This window comes from Mesoplodon mirus, assembly GCF_964341445.2.
Source record: "Mesoplodon mirus genome assembly, chromosome: 2".
Lineage (NCBI taxonomy): Eukaryota > Metazoa > Chordata > Mammalia > Artiodactyla > Ziphiidae > Mesoplodon > Mesoplodon mirus.
In genome coordinates, this window is record NC_138977.1 from 161,120,444 (window position 1) to 161,140,964 (window position 20,521).

General features: G+C 43.3%; 1 protein-coding gene across 2 annotated transcripts in view; it reads left to right on the top strand.

The window, feature by feature from the left end:
- The window catches only part of STX18 (syntaxin 18), a 119,825-nt gene that overhangs the window by 84,738 nt on the left and 14,566 nt on the right, over positions 1–20,521 (top strand). For both annotated transcript variants that reach the window (XM_082609913.1, XM_082609914.1), the window contains exon 6: positions 11,822–11,937. In XM_082609913.1, coding sequence (XP_082466039.1) covers positions 11,822–11,937 — 116 coding nt within the window. The remainder of the gene's footprint in view (positions 1–11,821; positions 11,938–20,521) is intronic.

Consider the following 20,521-nt stretch of genomic DNA (forward strand, 5'->3'; position numbering starts at 1 on the left):
GAGGAAGTTGAGGCTCAGGGAATTTGGGTTACTTGCCCAGTGTCACATAGCTGAACTCAGATTTGAACGTCAGGTTAACCAGGGCAGATTTCTCAAACAATGGGCTTTGTGTTGGATGCTGAAAGAAAATAATCTGGGTAAGGGATTAGAGAGGAAGAAAGCAGTCCAGGCTCAGGCAGGAGGGCAGGCAGAGTATTTGCCCAAAGCAAGTCCTTGAGGAGAAGTTAGGGCCTTGATGGTGTGTGATTCGTGGTTACTGGGTCTCACACCCACCAGAGCAAGAGATGCCAATTCTGCTTCCTTATCTCAGGCGGACCTTGACACTTGAGACTTAACAGGTACCTTGAGTAAAGTGAGAAGGGGCTTTTGCAGCTGCCTCCTCAGTTCCTGGTTCTCAGCAGAGGTTTGGACGAATTAAGATCAGATGGGAATTGTTCTCATTTAGGCAGTGAAGTTCATCCTCGTCTCCTGTCAGATAGCTGCCCTGTGCCAATTACTTTGAGCAGAGGACCTTGAGGGAAATAACTGTGTGACCCTTCACAATGTAGTCCAGCCCCCCCTTCTAGTTCTTTCCTCACCTTACCCCAGAAGGCATCCGCCTAAAACATACATATACTTTTATCACTCCCTTGCTCCAGTGTCTTTACAAAGCTAAGCTTCACAGCGTGACATTCCAGGCCCGAAACAATTTGTTTCTCAGTTGGTCTCCATGGATTTATGCTCTGACTCTACCTGACTGCTTTGTGTTCTAAAGAGGCCTTGTTCTTTGAAATTTTTATGCCTTAATCCTTGCTGATGTCTCTGCCCAGAATGCCCTTCACATATATATTTATATTCTCTGCCCCTGTCCCCTATATTCATGTGGCAAGCCAATTCCTATTTATACTTCCAGCCCCAGTTAAGATGTTGCTTGCTCTTTTTCGCAGTTCCCATGGGCCATATTAGTGGCTCCTTCCTATGTAGGTTTCCTGCACATTGTCCTGGTCAGGTATGACACTTCCACTCTTAGAAAGCTGCTAGTACGCCCCCTTAGCCCAGTGTGCAGCATGATGCCTGTCCCAGTCTAGGGAAGCCACTCAGTAAGGACTGTGGAATGAACAAATGAATGGCAAGTTTCCTGAAGATAATTTGGCTGTAAGTAGAGTTGTTTTCATTGTCAGGCTGGATTGGTGGGTTCTTTGTTTTTGTATTATTTTGTTTTCATTGGTGATGGCTATTGTTAAAAATCATTCTTATAAAATAGATTTGAGAAACCCAAGTTCTCATGTTTTATGGCATTGTTGCTACTCTCGTGTTTGTTTTTTTCTTGGTGAAAGAAAAGCGTATTTGTAGTAAAGGGGCAGTCTGATAGTTTTGTATTTTAAACCTTTCACAGTATAAGAGAAAAGTTATTCTCTGATGGTGTTTATTTTCATAGAATGGTAATATCACACTAATCTCTCACACCAAAGGGCTCTTATTCCAAACGGAGTGAAAACGTTTTGCCCGTGAAGGCAGACAGAGTCTCAGCCGAGCTTTCTGGGGTTTTCCCTCCATGCCTGCTCCATTTCTTAGAAGGATGCACCATTGTCAAATGTAGCTCTCTTCACCCATCCCTAGGCACTGTGCTACCTGAGTTGACAGTTGCACCTGCTGTTAGTTGCCTTAAGCTGAGCATGCAGATGGTGATAACTCTTGCTGGGGTCTCACCTCTGTTCTTCCTCTTGCTATGAGACTGAGAGTCCTTTGAAGACAGGGACCATTGTGTCTTTTCTCTCTGTGGTCCCAGTGCCTTAATCAGAGCCTAGCACAACATAGGTGCTCAGTTAAGGGTTCTTGAGTGAAGGAAGGAATGGGGCACAGGCACTCATTACAGGATCCTCAGGTCTATGTATTGAGAGCTTATAAAATGGAAAGGTTGTGGGCAGTATAGACACAGCATTGGCACAGGTGACCTTGTCATCCCCAAAGGGTTTGACGTACACTCATATCCTCCTGATCACCTGAAAGCACTAATATTTTGGTTAAGATTTAAGTTGAAATAGCTATGGCCTGTAAGCCAAATCTAGCCTGTTTTTTTACAGCCCTCAAGGTGAACATGGTTTTTATATTTTTAGATGTTTGTAAAACAAGAAGCAAAAGAAAAAAAGAAGAATATGGGGATAGAGACCATATATGTTCTTTCACAAAGCCTATAGTATTTCTCATCTGGCCCTTTACAGGAAAAGCATGCTGACCCCTGGCTTAGACCAAAGTCTCTGAGGTGAAGGAACACATTTTTGTTGTTTGTTCTTTGCAGTCCATCATGGACTGATGTGTCAAGTTCCAATGTGCAGGTCAAGTTCATAGCTTATGCTGCTGGTGAGCCACCACAGTAGTTTGATAACACCTGAAGTGGTCTATACCCTGTTCAGAGACAGGAGTCCCCTGATTAAATGGCAGTATCAAATTGCTATAAATGTTTCTAAATGTTTATTCTTCATTTTTGTACTTATTCATAGCAGACCAGTAACAAACAGTTCATAGTCTCATACTGGTCTGCAGACCATACTTTGAGTAGCACTGGCCTGAAAATCACCCAGTATGGAGTAGATGCCCAGTAAATATCTGTAAGTGTGAAGATGGCTTAAGGTAGTGTGAGATATTCCTGCTCTGTGGGAGTACAGGGTACCTGTGCCAGAGTGGGTACCTTAGACTGAAAGCCATCTTTGAAATGAGAGTGCTATAATATTAGGTATCAAAAATATCTCCTTTCTACCCAGAGTCTTTGTTGGGGGCATAAAAGAACTATAAGAGCTATGCCTGACTCTGGAATATTAATCATTTTTCTCTAATATTTGTACAGGGCTTTATTTAAGGTTTGCAAAGAACTTCTTCCACATATTTTCTTGTTTTAAAACTGGAAAATCTGTTTCTCTCCCTCTCTTCTATCTCTTCCTGTTCTTAAATTTTAAATAAAATCCCAAAGTCTTTCAAATAAGGGACCTGGAAACAGGTGTTGGCCAGGTGGAAACTGTTTTGATTGCTGTTATGAAATGCTCAGCTTTCAGTTAGAGAGATCAGTTTAAGTAAATCATGGAGCATAAACTGATCTTTCTGATGACTTTTTAAAAATTGCTTTTTTCAAATTGCCTTCAACTAGTTAATCTGTAATTTCCCTGAGGACCTCAGTAGACATTCTGTGTATAATTAGATCTGTTTTTATCACTTAAAAAAAAAAAAAAAAAGCACTCAACTTCATCTACGTCTGCTGCATTGCAGTCTTTTATTCATTTTAAATTAAAAACTGGCATATTAGCATACCCTGGACACAAAGGGCGACAGACATTAATGGAACCCTTTATTTAAAAGTCAGTGAAGCCCCTCTCCTTCCTGAACAATTCAGTCCCGCAGCCATGGAGTGGGGCAGCGTAAGGCACGTGTCTGCAGCTTCGGGGAGCTGTCATTTCCCAGGGTAGGTCAGAGTCTGAACAAGCTGAGGAAGGGTGGCTCAGCATGGGCAGTGAGAGTCCGAGCAAGGACAGGGGCATGTCCACATGGGGGAGGAGTGGCAGTGGAGGTGGCAAGTTGGTGATATACAAGGGGGACTGATCAAATAATAAGTATATACGGATAATGGGAGCCAGGTTTCACACTCTCAGGGGAGTGAAAGGGAAATTGGATTGGAATGAAAAGTACTGGTGTGAACTCATGGTTTTCATTTTACATAGGTAGATATGGAAATGAAATATGGTTGTAAATGTGTATGCGTGTCTAGGTCTGCAAACACATACACATATTTTCTGGTTCTGTCCACTGAGAGGGTCTGGACGCACCGACATCCCAGTAGCAATAAGAATACTTAGCACTCAGATCTTGGCTTCTTAATAGCAATTTCAGCTTCCAGGAACCAGCGCTCCTTGGAGAAATGGCTGATTCTGGGGCTGGGTCAGGGAAAGTATAAAATGAGCCTGGAACATTTTGTTGTGCCAGATAGCAAGGAATGAACGGCTCAGAGAGTAATGGGGACATGCAAAAAGGACACAAGCCAGTTTGAAGGGGCTTCCGCTGACCAAATTAGAGACAATTGGAGCGTCAAAATACATGGTAGCAGATTATAACCCATTGAATAAAGTAGGGCATCATGAGCCCATCTAGAGAGGAATAAATAAATGAGTAAATTGAAAGTTTGACATTGATAATTGCATAGTATCTAAGCAGTCCCTCCCCCAGGACTTATTAATTACAAAGAGGAAAAGAGTAACTTTACGGTTACAGCCACTACCTTAATCAGGTGATCAAAGTGAAATCATGTACAGCCTACAGCCTGATAGGATGAAATGAGAAGTATGGAAATAGAATATCACTTCTATCATATCATATTGTTTTTACACCAGAGATGCATAACCTGAATCCAACCGCGAGGAAAGGTCAGACAAACTCAAATTGAGGGACGTCTTACAGAATAACTGGCACATTATTGTGTATCGAGGATTTGAAACTCAAGGAAAGGCTAAGATCTGTTCAATCCAAAGGAGACTAAAGAGAAACGACAACTAGATGCAGTCAGTGTGTGACTCTGAACTGAATTTTTTTCTTATAAAGGATATTATTGAGATCTGATCAAATTAGAATGGGGTCTAAGGAGAGGATGGGAGAAATGTATCAATGTGAATTTCCTGATACAGATGGTTGTATTCTGACTGTATCAAAGAATACTCTTGTTTTTAGGAAATACTAAAATATTCAGAGGTGAAGGGGCATCAGGTTGGCAACTTACTCTCCAATAGTTCAGGAAAAAGCATTCTTCGTACTACAGACTTCTCTGCATGTGATTATTTCACAGTAAAATAAAACCCCACAAGATCCCATTTCACACATGTTAGAATGGCTAAAATAAAAGTGATAAATGTTAGGGAGGATATGCAGCAACTGGAACTCTCATTTATTGCTGGTTAATAATTGGAACTCTGATTTATGGCTACTTACTTCTAATAAAGTAACTCTTTATTAGAACCATCCAGGGACTTCCCTGGTGGTGCAGTGGTAAGACTCCACACTCCCAATGCAGGGGGCCCGGGTTCGATCCCTAGTCAGGGAACTAGATCCCACATGCCAAAACTAAGGAGCTGGCGAGCCGCAACTAAGGAGCCCGCCTACCGCAACTAAGACCCGGCACAACCAAATAAATAAAAAGAAATTTAAGAAAAAGAAAAGAAAAGTGTGTATTAACAACCAATTTATAAAAAACAAAAAACAAAAAAGAACCAGCCAAATAGTTCTCCAAAGTTAAATGACCACCCAATGACCCAGCAATTCCACACCTAGGTTCTTTATGCCTAGAATGTCCTTTCTGCTTTTCTGTGCCTGGCAAAACTTTACTCCTCTTTCAAGAGTTTGCCTAAGTGACACTTCCCCTGAGAAGCCCCCAGTTATTTCTACTCTCTGAATTAGTAGCAGTAAGAATTTATAAAGTACTTACCTTTTCCATAGTACTTTTTTTTTTTAGTCTGCTGTGTTATTTAGTCTTTGCAATGACTTTGAGTGTTAATATTGGAAGGATACCAGAAGCCAGGTTTCTCATTATCAAAGAAGTGAAACGGAAAAAGGCAGAAGGAACCTTGTTTTATTGGTTGGAACAGAAGATACGGGAAGCTGCTCTACAGATATGGAAACTGAGGCCCAGTGCTTACAAGGTGAGCCAGGGCAGCACCTACTACGCGCCAACCTCTGTGCTAGGGCCCTTGTCACGGGTGATCTCATTCAGTGTTTACAAGAACCTTTTTAGAAAAGCGCTATTTAATTCATTTTGCAGATGAAGAAAACTCAGACAAAGAGGATTTAAGAAAACAAAAAACCTGTCACATTGCAGATAAGTGGCAGACTAGAGGCTACTCTGCAGATAAGCTGCAGAATAGGATCCAAGCCCACTTTTGTCTCCAAACATATTTCTAAACATATTTATCTTTCTCAGGCAGTCAATCAGCCAATGGTTTAAGGACCCAGTCTCCAGCCACCATGGATGTGTGGAACTACTGGAGTAACCTGTCAGCCAAGACAGTCTAGGAGGACATCAGGCCAGTCCTACTGAGGAACATGGCTGAGGACAAGGCTGTGCACACTCAAGCAGCTTGTGGCTGCCCCCCGCCTTCCCGAGACCTCTCCCCTGCTGATCTACCAAGACTCCTCAAATCCTTCCCTCTCCACAGCACCAACCCAGAAGATGAGCACTAGTTGGCCCCTAATTGGAAGACCCTGCTGAGTCCCTTGCACTGATTACAGCAGTGTCTCCCTTCTCTGAATTTTTTTATTTTTTTTAGATCTTTGGCCACACCACGCAGCATGTGGGATCTTAGTTCCCAAACCAGGGATCGAACCCATGCCCCTTGCAGTGGAGGCATGGGGTCTTAACCACTGGACCACCAGGGAAGTCCCTGAATTTTTTGAATTACTAATGGATTTTGTCAGCTGTCTTCTTCTGTTCCTCCATTGGTCTGCATCTTGTCAGAATAAAAAACGTATATTTCTTTAGGATTTCACAAGACTATCCAACCCCTCTGCCTTTTCTTATTACCCGGTGATAGTAGCAGCAGTAGTAAGAGTGGTAGTAATAGCTCATTTTTTCAGCTCTTGCTCTAGACTGTGGTCTAGAGCACCTTTTCCTCTGCTTATTGACCATTCGTATATTTTCTTCTTTGAGATGTCTGTTCAAGTCTTTAACCCATTGCTTTACCGGATTGTTTGTCTTTTTATTGTTGACTTGTAATGGAGTTATTTTTGTATAGCCTGCATACAAGTTCCTTGCTGGATATGTGCTACAAATATGTTTCCCTGTTCTGTGGCTTGTCTATTCATTTTCTTAAAGGTGTCCTTTGATGAGCAGAAACTCTTAATTTTGAGGAAGTCCAATTTATCTGTTTTTATATTGTCTACCAAGCTATTCTTTCATGTTTTCTTCTAGGATCTTTGTGATTCTAGGCTTTGTGTTTAGGCCCATCATCTATCTCAGATTAATTTTTTGATATAGTGAGATGAGGTTGAGGTTCATTTTATTCCATATAAATATCCACTTATTCCAGCAATATTTCAACTTTCTTTTCCTCATTGAATTGACCTGGCACCTTTGTCAAAAATCAATTGACCATACATATATATCTGTTTCTGGACTCTTTATTCAGTCTTATTAATCAGATTTTTCTTATTCTGGTACCTCACTATCTTGATTACTGTGGCTTTGTAGTAAATCTTGAAGTCAGCTGATGTTAGTCCTCCAAATTTCTGCTTTTTCAATATTATTTTTGCTATTCTAGATCCTTTGTATATTTCCATAGAAAGTTTAGAATCAGCTTGTCAGCTTCTTCAGAAAACCTGCTGGGATTTTTATAGGGATCATATCGAACCTATATATAAATTTAGGGAGAATGGATACCTTAATATCTATCCACAAGCATGGCATATCTTTTCATTTATTTCTATCTTTATATTTAAATTTCTTTTTCTCAGCAATATTTTGTCATTTTCAGCATAGTAGAGGTGTTACTCATCTTTTGTTAAATTTATTCCTAGGTTTTTTGAAGCTCTTATAAGTGGTATTGTTTTATTAATTTTCCTTTTCAATTTCTCATCGCTAGTATATAGAAAATACAATTAATTTTTGTATCTGCAAAATACTTTCTGTCCTGCAAACTTAATTAGTTCACATATTAGTTCTAGCAGCTTTTTTGTAAATTCTGTGTAATTTTCTGCATAAACAATGATGCCATATATAAATAATGTAATCTTTATGCCTTTTATTTCTTTTTCTTGCTTTATTGCACTGCCTAGGATGTGGACCTCCAGTACCATGTTGAATAGAAGTGGTTAGAATGGAAATCCTTGACTTGTTCCTAATTATGGGGCAAGGATTTATTGCTTCACATTAAGTGTGATGTTAGCTATAGGTATTCTGTAGCTCTTCATCAGGTTAGGAAATTGACTTCTTTGTCAGGGGTTCCCAAGACTGCCCTCAGGTTTAATGATTTGCTAGAAGGACTCACAGAACCCAGAAAATCTGTTATACTCATGGTATAGTATTACAGTGAAAGGAAACAGATTAGGATCAGCAAAGGTAAAAGGCACGTAAGGCAAAGTCCAGGAGCCACCAGATGCAAGCTTCTTGTCCTCCCAATGGAATAGTGCAGACAGTGCTTAATTCTCCCAGCAATGAGAATGTGTGATGTGGGACAACATGTACACAGTATTTGTCAACCAGGGAAGCCCACAGGATTTCATTGCAAATCAGTCATGTATGCATGGAGCACCCAAGCCTCTGACTTTAGTTATTCAGTCTCTAGTCCCTCCAGAGGTCGAACTCATACAGCTTGGTCCAAGACCCCAACATTAATCACATTGTTAGTGTAAACTGTCTGGTGTGGTCCAAGGCCCCAGGGGTACAAAAACAGTCTTTATCAGGCAGGATGTTCTAAGAGCTTGGTGGTTATCTCCCAGGAACTGGTCCAGGGCCAGTTTCTTTGTAATGTGTAGAGTTGGAACACCCAAACCTGCTGCGTCAACCCTTTCCTACACACTCTCTAGTACTAGTTCGGTGAAACATTTTATTATGAAGGTATCTTGAATTTTTCAAATGCTTTTTCTGCATCTAATGAGATGATCATGTGCTTTTCTTCTTTTCTGTTAATGTGTATTACACTGATTGATTTTAAGATGTTAAACCAACTCTGCATTCCTGTGATAAACCCCACTTGGCCATGATGCATTGCTGTTTTTATACATTGTTAAATTCAGTTTGCTTATATTTTGTTAAGGATGTTTGCATTTATGTTCATGAAGGTATTTGTCTAATTTTCCTTTCTTGTCATATCTTTGTTAGATTTCCATATCAGGGTAATGCTGGCCTCATAAAATGATTTGTAATTGTTCTCTCTCCTCTCTTGTTGCCCAGGTATACTACATCCCTACCTTCTTTCTCATCTTAGGGAAAAACATTTAGCCTTTCACCATAAGGTATGATGTTAGCTGTAGATTTTTTGTAGATGTCTTTTATCAGATTAAGGAAGTTCCCTCCTATACACACTTCTCTTCACCTTGCTTGATTTGCTCCATAGCAGTATATAAAGGTATTCTTCATTCCTTACAGCTCCATAGTACTCCAGAGTTTATTAAGCCAGTTTCAGGTTGATGGACATATGGTTAGTTTCCAGGATTTTTCTGTATTAAAATTGAATTACAAAATTGCTACAATGAATAGCCTTGCACCTACTTTTTCATATTATTGCTGTATCTTTGGGATAGAGTCATGGAAGTCATATTGCTGGGTTAGAAAGTAAATATAATTTTGCTAAATATTACCAAATTTCCCTCCATAGGCGTTAACACCATTTGGCTTTTTTTTTATGCATTTCAAAATAAATTGCAAACATCAGTACACTTATCCTTAAATACTTCAGCATGTATATCATTAACTAGAGTTCAATATTTATTTACAGTTTTTCTGACTATTCTTGCATGTTTCCAAATGAATTTTATAATTGACTTGTCTGACTTCAAGATGGCGGCAGGGGGAACCTGGTGATATTTTTATTGGGATCGCATTGTATTTTTAAATTAGGGAGAACTAACAGCTTTATGATATTTCTTTTTTCAATCCAAGAACATGATACATCTTTTCATTTGTTACAGTATATTTTTTTTATCTTTCAAGAACATCTGTGAGTTTTGGGCTTTTCTTGCTAAGTTTACGCTGCAATTTTTGTTGTTACTGTTAGTTTTTTAATCTTTTTTGTTTTGGCTATTGCAAATGGAGTCTTCTCTTTCATTGTATCTTCCAACTCTAAACCAGGTACTTTTTGATGAACATCTAAGTCATTTTTTGTTATTATAAGCAGTGCTGAATATCCTTGAAACTATATCTTTGTGCATATCTGTGATACTTAGAATAGCAGATGTCTTTTTCAAAGATGGCTGCACCCAAACATATCCCATGCCACATGGTCTTATTAAAATGTGATTTTGTTACTGCTTCATTGAGCGTGAGATATGAGGTCTGTATTCTCTCTCCTTGAACGTGAGTGGACCATTGCAACTGCCTGGGCAGTGGAATATGACAGAAATGACAGTTTGTTATAAACTGAGGCTGAGGCTGTTATAAAAGGCCTTGAAGCTTTTACCATAGTCTCTGAAACTGCTTTCTTTGGGGGAAGCCAGCTGCCATGCCAGGTAACACATTGACATGGCCCCACGAGGAAGAGATGAGGCTCCTCCCAGCACCAACACACAGCTGTGTGAATGAGCTTCCCTGGAAGTGAACCCTCCAGCCCCAGTCAAGCCTTCAGATGGTGGGGCCCCACTGCCCTATAACGGTACCCTCATGAGTCAGAACCACCCAGCCAAGCTGCTCCCAAATTCCTGACCCCAGAAACATCGATAGATGGTAAATGATTAATATTGTTTCAAGGCACTAAATTTTAGAGTGGTCTGTTACTCAGCCGTAGTAACTGGAACACTTAACATGATTGATATTATAATTACTTTTGAAATTTCTATTGTTAATGTTGTAGAGGAGCATTTCCAAAACAGCCTTTCTTAGAATACTAGTCTGTTGTGTTTTGGGTTCCCTAAGGTCACAACCGAGCCCAGCCATTTACTAACTGTGTGACCTGGGGAAGTTTCCTAACTTCCCTATACCTCAGTTTCCTCCTCTGTAAACAGGCCATTAATACTAGTAACTACTTTATAGGGATATATGACATTAAATAAATTTATGCATATACAGTGCTTAGAAAAGTGCCCAATACCTGATAAGCCCTCAATAAATGTTAGTTGGCATTAATTATATCATCCTTATATGCATTTACATTGTTCTTTTAGTTTTAGTCCTTCTGCCTAGTAACATGGAAATTATCTTAGATCTTTTTAGCAGTCTTCCTAGAATTTTCATAGTGCTGTATGAATTCCAATACAAGGCCCGTTGTTTCATAACCGGGTTGTTTTTCCTCGTATTAGCCATTTATTGACAATTATAAAGTATCCGTTCATTCAACCTATATTTATTAAACACTAAATGGCACACACTCATCTAGAACCTAGGGCCACACAGCAACCATGACTTATAAAGTCAGGTACCCTGCTCTCAGAGCATGCACTGCAGTGGAGTGAGACAGTAAAGAAATGAACAAGCAGGATGATTCCAGACTGCAGTGACTGCTGGGGAGAAGACAGACAGGCACTGGGGCACAGAGTAACAGGAGGAGGCCGTTTTTAGGTAGGAGAGTCAGAGGAGGCCTCTGTGAGCGCATGAGGTTGCACCTGGCCCTGAGGGTGGAAGAGAATACACGGTGGGAGGAGCCCAGGGCCAGTGCCAAGTGCTGAGGCTTAGGGACCTGAGTCAAGGCCTTGCCCCCCAGTGGATATTTAAAGACTTGTGCTTTTATGGTTCAGTAATTTTCAGATATTACTTATATATCATATTTGTTGTATACCGCGTGCATGTGTGTAGTCAGCAACACTTTCGCATTGGTGTAAGACAACCAGCTTCTTGGGTTTGTTGAACTTAGAGCAGTCGGCCTTCGCTGCCCACGTGTAGAGTGTGGGTTCAGGAGGTCGGGCTGTTCCGGTGTCCTTTTCTTCGGCGCGTCCTGATGGCACTCATCCTGCTGCGTGCTATGGCTGGGGGTGTGCGGTCTGCCAGGTAGTAAGCGCCCCACTAGAGCTGTGTGGGGATGGCCGCTGGGCCCAGGGCAGCGGCTCTGCTCTCCCCCAGAGGGCACAGAGCAAGCGTGAGGGCCACGTGTGACTCCTCTCTGCTTTCAGGCAGAATCCTGTTGTGTAAGTAAATGATATGACTGCTAATTTTTTTTATCTTTAGATCTAAGCTGCAACCAGAACCAAATACAAAGACAAGACAATCCATGTCTTCTGAGAAAGTTTCACAGAATCCTTCAAAAGACTCTGAAGAAAGACCTGTCACTGAAGAATTTCCAGGTATGAATTAAAATCAGAATCTTGCCTTGCGCCTCTTCCTTGTGACACGTTGGCCAAAATACAAAGCAGAAAAAGAAGGAACGCAGCCCCAGACATCTTGTGGTGTTAGTATTTGCATAAAGCAAAGGAAACATGGAAGTGTCAGTCTTTTTTGGTCACAGTTGGATCTTAATGCCGCCGCAGGGGCGGGGTGGGAGGATCCCCCAGTCACCTGGCAGCCGCCAAGGTCCAGAGAAAGGGCCTGAGTTGCTGTGCACCAGTGGGGTGGGGACTGGAGACTTAGAACCTGGAAGAATCATGGGGATCTCTGCCTGTCAGTCTCAGGAACGGTGGGGCGCTGCCTCCCCTGCACCCATGCCATGCACTGTCAGCACTGACCTTGCCTGGACCTGACCATCCTGCCTTGGGGCGGAGCCTGTGGTGTCAGGCGCCTTTGTCAGCCAACAGAGCCAATAGGACAAAATGCAAGTCTGGGTTTATACACTTCCTGTCTTCATGTTTGCTAGCCGGCCCATAACTTAGAACAGTTCCTAACACATGGTGGATGCTGGATAAATACAGTGTCTCTATAAAGTCTGGAAACATAGGGGAATATATATATAATGCTGTCAGGGATATCTTCAATCCATGTGTCTGGCCAGGGTGGCCACCCTGTGTAGGGGATGCATGCTTAGTTTGCTGTACCTCAAAGGCACATGAGATTTTGCTTTGTGTGAATCCCAGGATGCTGAGGCCTGAGAGTCTTCTTGGCCTCCTCTTCTGTACTCTCACAATGGCTGTCATTTACTGCATGCCTCCCAGGTACTAGGCACTGTCCTGAATCTTCACAGACATCACCACCATCCTTGTAGCAGCCCTCTGGGATGGATTTTATGACCTTTTTTTTTTTTTTTTTTTTTAGGATGAGCCTTCTTAAAGGCTCTGAGCAGCTGGGAAACTTGTCCAAGTTAAAAGTTCATAAATGGTGGACCTGGCATTTACATGTGCATCTGTGCTGCCCTTCCGTCTAATTTATTCCCTACATATTACAAGTGAGGGAATTCAGAGTGCATTTGGGGCTTTGTGAGCCTGAAAGATGCCAGAGGCCTTTCTGTAGTTGAAAACAGCTTCTGTGGGAAGGGCAAGGAGACTGGCGTTCAGTGACCCCCCCTTCATTGTGCTGGGCACCCACTGGGGGTGTCAACAAATCAAGTCTCATTGAGTCTTTTGAGGTGTTATTGTCATCATTTTATGTGTGAGGAAACAGAGCTTTGAAGAAATTATATGACCTATCAAAAGTCAAATAACAAGATAAGAGCGGCACTGGGATTCCAGGTGTGGATCACTCTTTGTCGAGCCTGAGCCCATCCTCTCTGGAGGCTGCCTTGTGCCATAGGCCAGAGGCCTCGCACACACCCTCCCATCCCCATCTCCACTTGTTCCTAATGAGGGAAAACCCCAGCATCAGTCACAAAGTGATGGGGCCCTGCTTTTCGTAAACAATACAGAGGGGTATCATATCTAAATTTACTCCTGCCAGACACAGCTGCTCGACCCTCTATCCATCCATTCATTCATTCAGGAACTATTGTCAGGGCTGCTGAGAGTGGGGAGAAGCCAGTCCAGAGTCTTGGGGCCGAGGTGAGGGTAAATCTCATGTGAAGAGAGTCTGCCCTTGCTAGTTCCCTCGCTCACACTGAGAATTGTTATGCCAGGCACTGCGCTAGGCGTTGGGGATACAGGAGCGAGTAGAAAATAGGCACACGTGCTTGCAGTCCAGAGGGGAACAGATGGTAATGGAATATTACACAACTGGGTACACAGTCAGTCTGTGCTATAAGAGAGAGGGTCCTGGTAATAGAGATATGTCCCACTGGAGAGGTCAGAGTCCTTGAGGTTTCAGTAAAGACCCAAGGGCAGTGAGGAGTGAGCCATGTGGCTCTTTGTGGGAAGAGAGTCACAGGCAAAGGAAGCAGAAGTGCCTGGTGTGCTAATGAGCAGCCGGGAGGCTGCAGAGTAAGGGAAGAGCAGAGGGACAGGAAGCAAGCAAGTACCAGGGCACCAAGGTCATGGGGCCTTCCGGGCCACGGGAGAGCTGTTTACTCTGAGTGAGGTGGGAGGCCACCAGGATGCTTGCACAGAGGACTGTCACACAGAGGACTACACTTGAGCAGGGTCCCTCTGGCTGCTCTGTTGAAATAGATTGTTTAGGGGATCAAGAAGCAAAATAGGGACAGTTAGGAGGCTGCTAAAGTCTCCTAGAAACAAGGTGGTGGTGCACCACACCAAGCATGGTAGCAGGGACGTGGAGAAGGGGTAGAATTCTGGATTTATTTTGAAAGTTGAGCCACAGAATGTGCTCCCTGGCTGTGGGCCCTGAGGAGGAGATGTGGGGCAAGGAAGGCTGCAGTGGTTGTGGCAGTGGGAGGAAGGTGGCTGCCCTTCACGGAGATGTGGGAGGCTGAGGAGGGGCAGGCTGCGGGCTGCAGGTCAGCTCAGTGGGGAGTATGTTAACATAGGGATGCCTGGCACAGAGGTCGAGCAGGAAGTTGGGTTTATGAGTCTAGAGGTCAGGGGACAGGTCTTTAGATCACGTCAATCCCATGAGACGGGCTGGGATCCCTGAGGAATGAGGGTCAGTAGAAAGAAGATGACGCACTAAGCCTCCCGATCTGGTCTTCTCTGTTTTGTCTTTCTCCCCGGCACTTGTCACTGCCCTTCTATATGTTTGACTCATTTATATCCTTTATGCTCCGTCTCCCCTACTAAAACCTAAGTTCCACGAGGACAGGAATTTCTCTATGTGCTTTGTTCAGTGCTGTAACACTGGCACCCAGAACAATGCCTGGCACACAGGAGGTGCTCATTAAATCTTTGTTGAAGAAAACAAATGAATGAAGACTCTGTTTGGAGCACTGATTGCTTTTAGTTGCTGTGGAAATATTTCCTGAAGCAAAAGGGACTTAATGCCTCTCGGTGGTAGAAAACAAATGGTCAGTGAACGAATGCTGTTCCTCACGGTTTATATTTTTATCTTAAAGTCAGTATTTGGATGCTTTATAATCACGAAGTTATCTCCTGACTAAGCCAGCCCACCAAAATGTTGAGAGAACCCTCCAGTTTAGCTCCTGATCAACGTGTAGGAACAGAATGGTGCGAAGGGTGTCTCTGGAGGCCGTCAAGGGCGCAGCTGCAGCATTTAGTGGCACTTCCGAGAACCATTTCCCCCATTTTGTAAATACGTCTCAGGACTCCTCCCGCCCCATCTTGGTCCTCTCTTGCTTTTGCCCCTGCATCCCGGCCCCTGCTGCCACTCCTGGCTCCACTTCACTGTCCCCACAGCTCCACCAGGCAGCTCTTTCCTCCATGGTCATTTGGTGATGCTTATTTCTGAGCCATCTCTTCCTTGGTTATGTGGAGTCCCAAAGGGTAATAAAATCTTAACTAGTGCTTGTTAAAAATGTGCACACTTTATGTACAAATTCCTGCATGTATAACAGGCTTTTTCTACTTCATTTTGTTTGTTTTTCCCAAAAGAAAGCTATTACCATTGCTGTACCCCACCTTTATCTATTTTCTGTTCATGGAGATGGGCCGTCCTTTCCTCTGAGTGGGAGGGAAGGGAAAGCACAGTGGTTGCAGTGTGATGTCATGGAAGGGTCGTGAACCTTGGTTTCACAGTCTGGTCTCTGTCCTGCACCGTGACCTTGGACAAGTTATTTGAACTCTGGGCCTCAACATTCTTATAGTATCATGTGGCTGTAGTTTATTGTGAGCATTTCAGGAGCTAGTGTAAAGGGCCAGGCAGTGTCTGGCATGTGCAGTAGGGCTCCACGAAGAGCACATTTTACGTTAGTTCATAGAGCAGCTATGACGAGATCCATTGCTTGACACTAAGGATTGGGCAGGATTATTTTTCAAATGAGTACTGGAAGTCCATTAGTAGGCTGGCCAAGATAGCAAAGGCAATTAAGAAGGCAAAGGAAATGAAAGTCTAGATTAGGAAGGAAGTTTTTTCTATTTACAAACTGCCTGGTATTGTGTACAGAAAATTTTAAGGAATCCACCAATAAAAGAAAAGTAGTAAATGAGTTCAGCCAGGTTGCAGGATACAAAACCATTCTACAGAGATTTCATTTCTGTATACTTTCAATGAACAATCCAAAAATGGAATTTAAAAAGCAACAATTCCTTTATGATAGCATCAAAAAGAATAAATTCAACAAAAATGTAAAACATACTTTGAAGGCTGCAAATCGTTGTTGAAAGAAATTTAAAATGATCCAAATAAATTGAAAAATATCCCAAGATCATGAATCAGAAGAATTAGTGTTGTTAAGATGGCAGTACACCCCAAAATGATCTACAGTTTCAATGCATTCCTCTTCAGAATCCCAGCTGATTTCTTTGTGAAAATTGACAAGTTGATTGTAAAATCCATGAGGAAGTGCAGGGAACTCAGGATAACCAAAACAGTCTTGGAAAAGAACAAAGTAGGAGGACTCACACTTCCAAATTTCGAAACTTACTACAAAGCAACAGTAATCAAGACAGTGTGGTACTGGCACAAGGACAGACATATGGATCAATGGGACAGAATTGAGAATCCAGACTTAAAACTGTGTGGCTGTGGTCAACTGAGTTCCAACAAGGGGATCAAGATCATTCAAGGGGGCAAGAACGGTCTCTTCAACAAATGGTGCTGGGAAAATTGGATATCCACATGCAAAAGAACAGAGTTTGACATTTAAGTCACACCATTTATAAAAAAGTAACTCAAATAGACCAAAGGCCTACACAGAGCTAAAACCCTAAAACTCTTATAAGAAAACTCTTATAAGAAAGCTAAATCTTCCTGACCTCCGATTTGACAAAAGATTAACAAGGATATGACACCAAAACACAAGCAACAAAAGGAAAAATTAGATAAACTGGCCTTCACCAAAATTAAAAGCTTTTGTGCTTTAAAGGTTAAAAAAAAAAGAAAGTGAAAAAAGCCCAGAGAATGGGAGAAAATGTTTGAAAATCATATATCTGATAAGGGGTCTATATCTAGAACATGGAAAGAACTTTTACAAGTCAATAAGAAAATGATAACTCAATTTTAAAATGGGCAAAGGGTCTGAATAGAAATCTCTCCGAAGAAGAAATACAAATGGCCAAAAAGCACACGAAAAGATGCACAACATCATTAGTAATCAGGGAAATGCAAATCAAAAGCACAATGAGATTCCACTTCACACCTGCCAGGATGGCTAGAATGAAAAAGGCAGATGATAAGTGCATTTGCAGGATGTGGAGAAATCAGAACCCTCCTGCAGGTAAAAGTTCTCCAGGCAGAGGGACCAGCCAGTGAAAAGATCAAGGAGGGAGAAATGAGCTGGCATATTTCCACATATGTGCACACACATGTACACGCACACACACGCACACTCACAAGAGGGAGGCACCAGTGAGAACGGTACAAGAAGGGGTGAGAGACGGAGGCAGAGGCCTGATCACACAGGGCCCTACAGGCCGTGGGAAAGGTTCAGCTCTGCGTCTGTGTGTAGTGAGGAGCCCTGGAGGTTGTTAAGCTGAGCGTGACAAGGCCTGGGTCACATTTAAAACCTCCCCGACTACCGTGTGGAGCTGGAGTGGAGTGAGAAAAAGAGGAACCAAGTGGCCTTGTTGGGAATCTATTGCAGGAGGCCACACGCCGGCGGGATGAGGTGTCACCTGAGGGACGTGGTGGTGGAGATGGAGATGGCCGCGGAGACAAGCGCTCAAACTCCGCTCACACTTGGGAACTGAAGGTTAGCCGGTAGGTAGGACGCAAGAGGTGAGGGACAGAGAGCCATCAAGGGCAACTTCTAGGTTTGGGCTGGACCGACCAAGATGAGGAAGGTGTGAGGAAGATGAGGCTGGACAGTGAGGCCCGGGGGAGTGGGAGGGAGCAGAATCATATTCTGGCCACACGTGTGAGGTCTGAGATGCCTGCTGGATTTTCAGGTGGAAATAGTGAGTCCGTTGTTGGAGTGAGCCTAGAGATCAGGGAAGAACTCGGGGCTGGAGGTCTTTGGGAGTCATAAGACATGGGCAGTTCAGAGCCGCGGGCCTGGATGCATCACCTAAGGGGAATGTGTGGGGAGGGGAGGAGCCTGCGCAGACCTCCGTGCTGCTGCCCGTTTTCCGGGGCCTTTGACATTTCATCTCCATCCCCACCTCGATGCTGGCAGGTAAATTTCGTCCCCCACACCCAGCTGGTTCCCCTTAGGGGTCATATATCTGCCCTTTTCTCTGTGCCATTGGAATACAGCTTCTTCCTGTCCGTGGACATTTTGCTAAGGTTATCTACAGTTAGCAGAAGGATTTTTAAAATCTGGGCTATGTGGTGTCTTTTTGCTTACCTTTTAAGGTTTTCCATTTTGCTTTGGAAACATGAGATGTAACTTAGAAAAAATACTTTAGTGTAGGACTAGGCAGTACAGTTCTAGGCAGAGGGTGGTTTCTTGCTGGTCATACTCCTGTTTCTTAAAAAGGGCACTCGTCTTGTTACTTTTTGATTTAGGCAGCACAGTAAAGCACCTCTGTGGTCACAACTGACCTTCTGTGCATATCTGAGGTTTAGGTTTTTTTCCTTCCATATTCTTACTCAGCCAGGATGAGATCTTTGTGGACCCATTTATAATTTGTTTCCTGACATTGGTTTCCGCTAAGATGGGTACGGTTATTTGTGAATACTTCTTGCCCTTCTTCTCCAGTCAGTCACGGGTCCTGCCCTCAGCTGACAGGGAAGCTCAGATTCCAGCCCCTGAGAAAGTGAGTAGTGCCAAAAGAGAGGGCACAGGTGGGAAGGACATAGTCCACTGAGAGGGCCAGGGAACTTCAGGCGGAGGTGGTCCGGAGAAATGAGTCAGAACCTGAAAAAGGGGAAGCTTAGAATGTTCTAGGCAGAGGAAACAGCATGAGTAAATACTCAGAGGCCGGAAAGCATGGGAGAGGTATGGAATGTAGTCAGTAAAGAAACCACTTCTGGGGCTTCCCTGGTGGTGCAGTGGTTAAGAGTCCGCGTGCCGATGCAGGGGACGCGGGTTCATGCCCCGGTCCAGGAAGATCCCACATGCCGCAGAGCGGCTGGGCCCATGAGCCATGGCCGCTGAGCCTGCGCTCCGCAACGGGAGAGGCCACAACAGTGAGAGGCTGGCGTACCGCAAAAAAAAAAAAAAAAAAAAAAAGAAACCACTTCTGGGTCAGCAAAACTCACAGACAGGGGAGGAGGAGTGGGCCTTAAGTACTGGACCAAGGAGTCTGGACTTGAGTGCCTTGGCATCGGGGTGCATGGAGGTCTGGGCAGAGCATTCGCGTGGGGTGTGCCGTGCTTCAGGCTGATTCTTACAGCTGCAGGTCAGGGTGGCTCCAGGTGGCGGCAAAGGCTCTTAACAAACTTTCCATTCTAGCTCAGAGCTGACTGATGCTTCGTTCTGATGTGAATGATGTTTCTGTGTTTCTAAATTTGATGTTCTTATCCTTAAAACACATAGGGTAAAAGCTTGAGATGGATATAATAATGAGGTCAGGTAGGAGATAGAGGGCTCTAGGGGTGGGGGTGGGATAAGTGACAAGTACGGATGTTCCACCCCAAGAATGTGGTCTCAGAAAAACACGTCCTCAGCTTCTAAAGATGTTTTCAACCTTTTATAAATAACTTTTATATAAAAATTATGTATTATATTTATAGGTCCTATATTATATCTAAGTTATACATGTGTCTTTTATAAATATGATGACAGTTCTGGCAAAAACAGCCAATTTTTTAAAACTTGCACAAGGTCGCAGATGACATGGAGTTTTTTTGTGATGACATATCCAGAATAATAACCATACCTTGTACATAGGTCTGCCTAATCTTCTTTCTCTAAATTGGTGCTATCATTATGTTCTTTTCCCTTATCAATCTCAAAACAAAAACTCTGGACTTTTGCCCATCTCATGGGGCTGAGAGCAGCTATGGGAAATTTACTGAGATTGGGGAAGAAAAGAAAAAGAAGCAGTATTTACCTTTAAGTACTTGGCAACCCACTGACAAGCCCAGAGGCACTGCTGAGACACCCGACACAAAGTCACCTATACAAAAAAAAGACCCCATTACAGCCTCCGCCCAGGAGTGATGCTCCGCCTCCCCCCTCCCCATCCCCACCTTGCTCCCAGCCCACCCCTGGATGAGCTGCATAGGCCTCTCTATCAGGGTCCCGGGTGGGGCAGCCCCCTCTGGGAGCTGTGCTGTTGTTCTGCTCTGTCAGAGATCTGGCCCATGTTTATGGGATCCCGGTCAAAGTGTTCTCTAGATTAAAAGTAAAATTACCGCCAGTCAGCAGTCCATGCCCAGGTTCCCGTCTGGAGTACATCAGAATGCACCAAAGCATGGACTGGCACACGTACCATTTTACTAGCAGAAAACCCAAAGTAACCAAAGGTTTATCAGTGGAGTTACAGTTACACAGAAAATTCCTTATGGTGGAATGTTATGCGGCAATTAAAAGAACAAGGTAGGGCTTCCCTGGTGGCGCAGTGGTTGAGATGCAGATGCAGGGGACACGGGTTTGTGCCCTAGTCTGGGAGTATC